Raw genomic sequence first — 4,831 nt, 5'->3', positions numbered from 1 at the left:
TGTGGCCTCTCCCGTTGCGGAGCACAGGCTCCGGACGCGCAGGCTCAGCGGCCATGGCTCACGGGCCGAGGCGCTCCGCGGCATGTGGGATCCTCCCAGACCGGGGCGCGAACCCGGTTCCCCTGCATCGGCAGGCGGACGCGCAACCGCTGCGCCACCAGGGAAGCCCTATTTTTAGTTTTTTTAAGGAACCTCCATACTGTTCTCCATAGTGGCTGCACCAATTTACATTCCCACCAACAGTGTAGGAGGGTTCCCTTTTCTCCACACCCTCTCCAGCATTTATTATTTGTACACTTTTTGATGATGGCCACTTTGACTGGTATGAGTTAGTATCTCATTGTGGTTTTGATTTGCATTTCTTTAATAATTAGCGATGTTGAGCATCTTTTCATGTGCCTGTTCAGTGTAGGAGGGTTCCCTTTTCTCCACACCCTCTCCAGCATTTATTATTTGTACACTTTTTGATGATGGCCACTTTGACTGGTATGAGTTAGTATCTCATTGTGGTTTTGATTTGCATTTCTTTAATAATTAGCGATGTTGAGCATCTTTTCATGTGCCTGTTGGCCATCTGTATGTCTTCTTTGGAGAAATGTCTATTTAGATCTTCTGCCCATTTTCTGATTGGGTTCTCAACAAGGACCTACTGTATAGCACAGAGAACTATACTCAGTATTTTGTAATGACCTAGGAAGGGAAAAGAATCTGAAAAATAATATATATATATATATATATATATATATATGTATAACTAAATCATTTGCTGTACATCTGAAACTAACAAACACAACACTGTAAATCAACTATATTTCAATTAAAAAAAAAAAACAGGCCCAATCCCATCACAGGGTCCTCTGGCTTGGTTCTATGGATACATCTAGGACAGGACAGGAAAGGCAAGCTCCTCTGCCCCTCCCTGGGAATGCCTGGGGAAGCTCTCCACCGAGTCCTCGCTTGGACCCAGGGCTCAATGTCAGCACTGGCACCCACACAGAGCACGTACTTGAGCTCCTGCGCGATGGCCGCGATCTGCTCCACGCGGTCCTGGTGCGCCGCCAGGTCGCTCTCGAATGCCTCGTGCTTCCGCAACAGAGCCCGGACTTCGGTCAGAGACGCCGACTCGTAATCCTTCTGCAGCAAGATCTGCTCTTTGCCTGCAATGGTTGTAGCAAGGGAGTGTGAGTGCTGTCACACTTCAGCCTCTTTGCAAAGTCTTGGGTGATTCCGGAGAACCAAGAGGAGGAAAGAAGGACAGCCCCGAGAGGCAGAGGCCACATTTCAACTGGAATTCAGGCTGTCACTCTGCTAAGGCCCCGAGTCCCTCTGTGTTCTGAAAGCTCGTGTCTACAAATACAGGGCAGAAAGCACGCTGAGCACTTTCTAAATAACAAGTCTGTGATAAACCTAAGAAACGAGTATCTGACTTGCCCGTGAGATGCTTGGTTAAGTTAGTAATTATTAGTTCACAGAAATTACCTGGGATCATTAGGTAAAACACTTGTACTCTATTTGTCTGCCCATGGGCTCAACCTATACTCCAATTCTCTTTGTTTGAAAGCTTTATTTTTTTTAATGTGGTTAAATGCAGCTTGTGATTTTTTATCTAATAACAAACATTAGAAAAATTTCTCTCCGAAACTCCACCTATTTCCCCACAAATATTTCCTAAGTTAAGCAACTGCTGTGGTTATAACTGGACCCATTTTTATTCCCTGGTTGATGACCTTTAAGAATTTAATTCCACAAAGCTAGACATGGAAAGCAAATGTTCATATATTTAATGATGACAACATAGCACTTACCATCTGCCAGATACCAATTTTACTACTTTATAAATACAAACTCATTAAGTCTTCATCAAAACCCTGTGAGGGAGGCATGGTCGTTACTCCACTTTGGAGAGGACGCTGACGCCCTGAGAAGTGAGAATGCATCCAAGGCCCATAGCTGGGAAGTATCAACTGCATGTCTGTGCCTGTGACCGTCTCGCTGTGCAACGCCGGCAATCAAGCAGTAAGACAGCAAAAGGGACCCAAGGGATGAGGGGAACCTCCCTGCCCTTTCTCGAAATAGATTACCATGTGAAGAGGTGAATGTTTTGTTCTTTAACCTCAGCAAACAGCAGAGCCAAAAAAAAATATCATGACCATAGTATCACGGCCATGGAAACAGGTATGTCTGCAAGGCCTGAAAGGAGTAGATGAATCTAAGTGAAACAAAGGAGCTAAGACCATAGAAAATCACACCTCCTGTTCTTCCTTTCCAAGCAGATTTTCTAAGTGGGCAGTTATGTTGCTTTGCGGCATATAATAAATAAACCTTCTATCAGCAGACGCTAATGTCTGGGCCAGGGCTGTCTGACCCGCAGTTAGGGAATAAACAGATGCTTGTGGAATCAGATAGAAGAAAGCGGGGGAGTCAGGAGGAGGCGGATACCTATGCAGGTAAGTGTGGGAAGAACGCATTGTGAGTCCTGGTTTATAAAAACATCCATCTTCATACCCACCTCCTTTTTTTGTTTTCTTTCTTTTCTTTTTTTTGGCTGTGCCGCGCTGCTTGCGGAATCTTACTTCCCCAACCAGGGATTGAACCCGGGCCACGGCAGTGAAAGCGCCGAGTGCTAACCACTGGCCCGCCAGGGAATTCCCCACACCCACCTCTTGAAGAACCGCAGTACCTGGGACAGCAGACGAGAGAGGGGTGAGGGCAGCTGCCCGCAGGGGCACAGGCGCCAGGGACAGTGGTCACTGCACACGGAGCTCCGTCCACAGCTCAAGCCCGATTCTCCAGGAGCCCCACCGCATCCTGTGGACTCACCGTAAGCCCAGGTTTCGTGCGTGGACGCCTTCTGCCGGAACTTCTCTGCCAGGTGCTCCACGCGCTCCAGCCTCCGAATCTCATTCAGCAGCCATTCCTCGTAGCCCTTCTCCGCCTGCTCCAGCCGCTGCCAAGCGCCCGCGATGTCCTGGGATGGTTGGGGACCGGCAAAGGCGCGTCCGTTATGCCCCGGCCTCCTGGGCTTCTCTACGAATCCCCTCCACGACGTCCAACAGTGTTATCCTTTGTGTCTTCTTGTCTTTCCCTCACCCCTGTGCCTCCACACCCGCCCCAAACAGCCATTCAAATGTTTTGGCTTCTAAACGTCTTCATCACCACTGCACCCTTTTAGAACTAAGATCACGGTTCTCATCGGCGAACAGATAACCTGATGCTTCTCCGGATGTGGACAAAGGCTAACGGGGCTTTAATTTTCTGGCGACGAGAAGATGAAGGCTCACAGTGACTCAGCCCAAAACGACTCTGACTCAGCGACTGGGTTCCGTCAGTCATTAACTGTTTCCCCGGCATCACGCACATGCCAGGCACAGTGAGAGCCTTTGATATAAGAGTGAACAGCACCTGTAAAGTTCCCTGGGCCCCTGTGCAGCTTTCATGATTGTTGGGGGAGAAAGACATTAAATAAGGAATTCAACAAGTGTGATTCCTATTTCCGATAGCGATACACTCTGAAGGGAAAGCAAATCACGGTCAAGTGATGCTGATGAGAGCACAGTCGGGGCAGTTCCTTTAGGTGGGTTACTGAGAGGAGACCCCTCTGAGGAGGTGGCACTGGAGCCCAGACCTCACTGATGGAAAAACCAGGTATGTGATGAAGTGGGGGAAGAGCTAAAGGCCTGAGGAGGGGGTGCGCTCCACGTAGGGGAAGGACCACAGCAGGCGCGGCGCCCGCATAGTGGGTGAGGGGTAGAGCAGCCAGAGACGCGGTCGGCAGGGTGGCCGTGGGGTCAGACCACATCGGATCCCGGATAAGGAATCTGATCTTATTCTAAGTATTTCGGGAGGTTGCTGGAGGGTTTTGAGAAGAAAGGAGACACCCTCTGATTTATATTTTACAAAGATGACGGCAGCTGCTACGTAGAGAATGCATTTTAGGGGAAAAAGAACAAGAGAAGCAAGTGAGAGGGTTACTGCAAGGTCGAAGGAGAGACACTGGTGGCTTAGCATAGGCGACAGCAGCTGAAGGGCTGCTCAGATTTAAGATATAATCTGGGGCTTCCCTGGTGGCGCAGTGGTTGAGAGTCTGCCTGCCGATGCAGGGGACACGGGTTCGCGCCCCGGTCCGGGAAGATCCCACGTGCCGCGGAGCGGCTGGGCCCGTGAGCCGTGGCCACTGAGCCTGTGCGTCCGGAGCCTGAGCTCCGCAACGGGAGAGGCCACAACAGTGAGAGGCCCACGTACCGCAAAAAAAAAAAAAAAAAAAAAAAGATATAATCTGGACGCAGAGCCAGTGGCACTGGCTGAGGAACCAGGTACAAGAAAGGGACAAACTAGGAGGATCAGTGATGACACCTGGGCTTGGGGCTTTAGTAACTTAGGGGATAGTGATGCTCTTTACTAAGACAGAGATCACTGCGGGAGGACTCTTGGATGTTAGGTTTTGAGACATCCAAGCGGCTCTATGAACCTGGAACTGGGGGAGAAATCAGAGCTGAAGATGTAAAATTTGGGAGGTGTTGCCATTACAGCTGGTAGTTAAAGCCACGGGCCTGGATGAGGTCACCTGCAGGTGTCAAGACGGAGAAGAAGGTCAGAATCCCCGTGCCCACAAACCATCCACCTACAGCCCGGGGACAGGAGAAGGCTGCTGTGAAGGGCGACGGGAAGGACTCGGTGGTCAGGTGGAAGGAACTCAGCCAAGTTCAAGGGTGGAAGGCGTTTCAAGAAGAAGGCCATGGGGCTTCCCTGGTGGCGCAGTGGTTGCGCGTCCGCCTGCCGATGCAGGGGAACCGGGTTCGCGCCCCGGTCTGGGAGGATCCCACATGCCGCG

The 4,831-nt window shown here is 50.3% G+C and overlaps 1 protein-coding gene across 1 annotated transcript in view; it reads right to left on the bottom strand.

The window, feature by feature from the left end:
• ACTN2 (actinin alpha 2) overlaps positions 1-4,831 on the bottom strand; it is a 79,998-nt gene that overhangs the window by 17,844 nt on the left and 57,323 nt on the right. Inside the window, exons 11-12 of the mRNA XM_024115694.3 lie at positions 2,821-2,968; positions 1,007-1,157 (exon numbers count right to left, since the gene is read on the bottom strand). Of these exons, the coding sequence (XP_023971462.1) occupies positions 1,007-1,157; positions 2,821-2,968 (299 nt within the window). The remainder of the gene's footprint in view (positions 1-1,006; positions 1,158-2,820; positions 2,969-4,831) is intronic.

The sequence above is a fragment of the Physeter macrocephalus genome, chromosome 20 (assembly GCF_002837175.3).
Source record: "Physeter macrocephalus isolate SW-GA chromosome 20, ASM283717v5, whole genome shotgun sequence".
Taxonomy (NCBI): Eukaryota; Metazoa; Chordata; class Mammalia; order Artiodactyla; family Physeteridae; genus Physeter; species Physeter macrocephalus.
The sequence above is the reverse complement of the archived record's forward strand: the minus strand, read 5'-3'. Positions and strand labels throughout refer to the sequence as shown.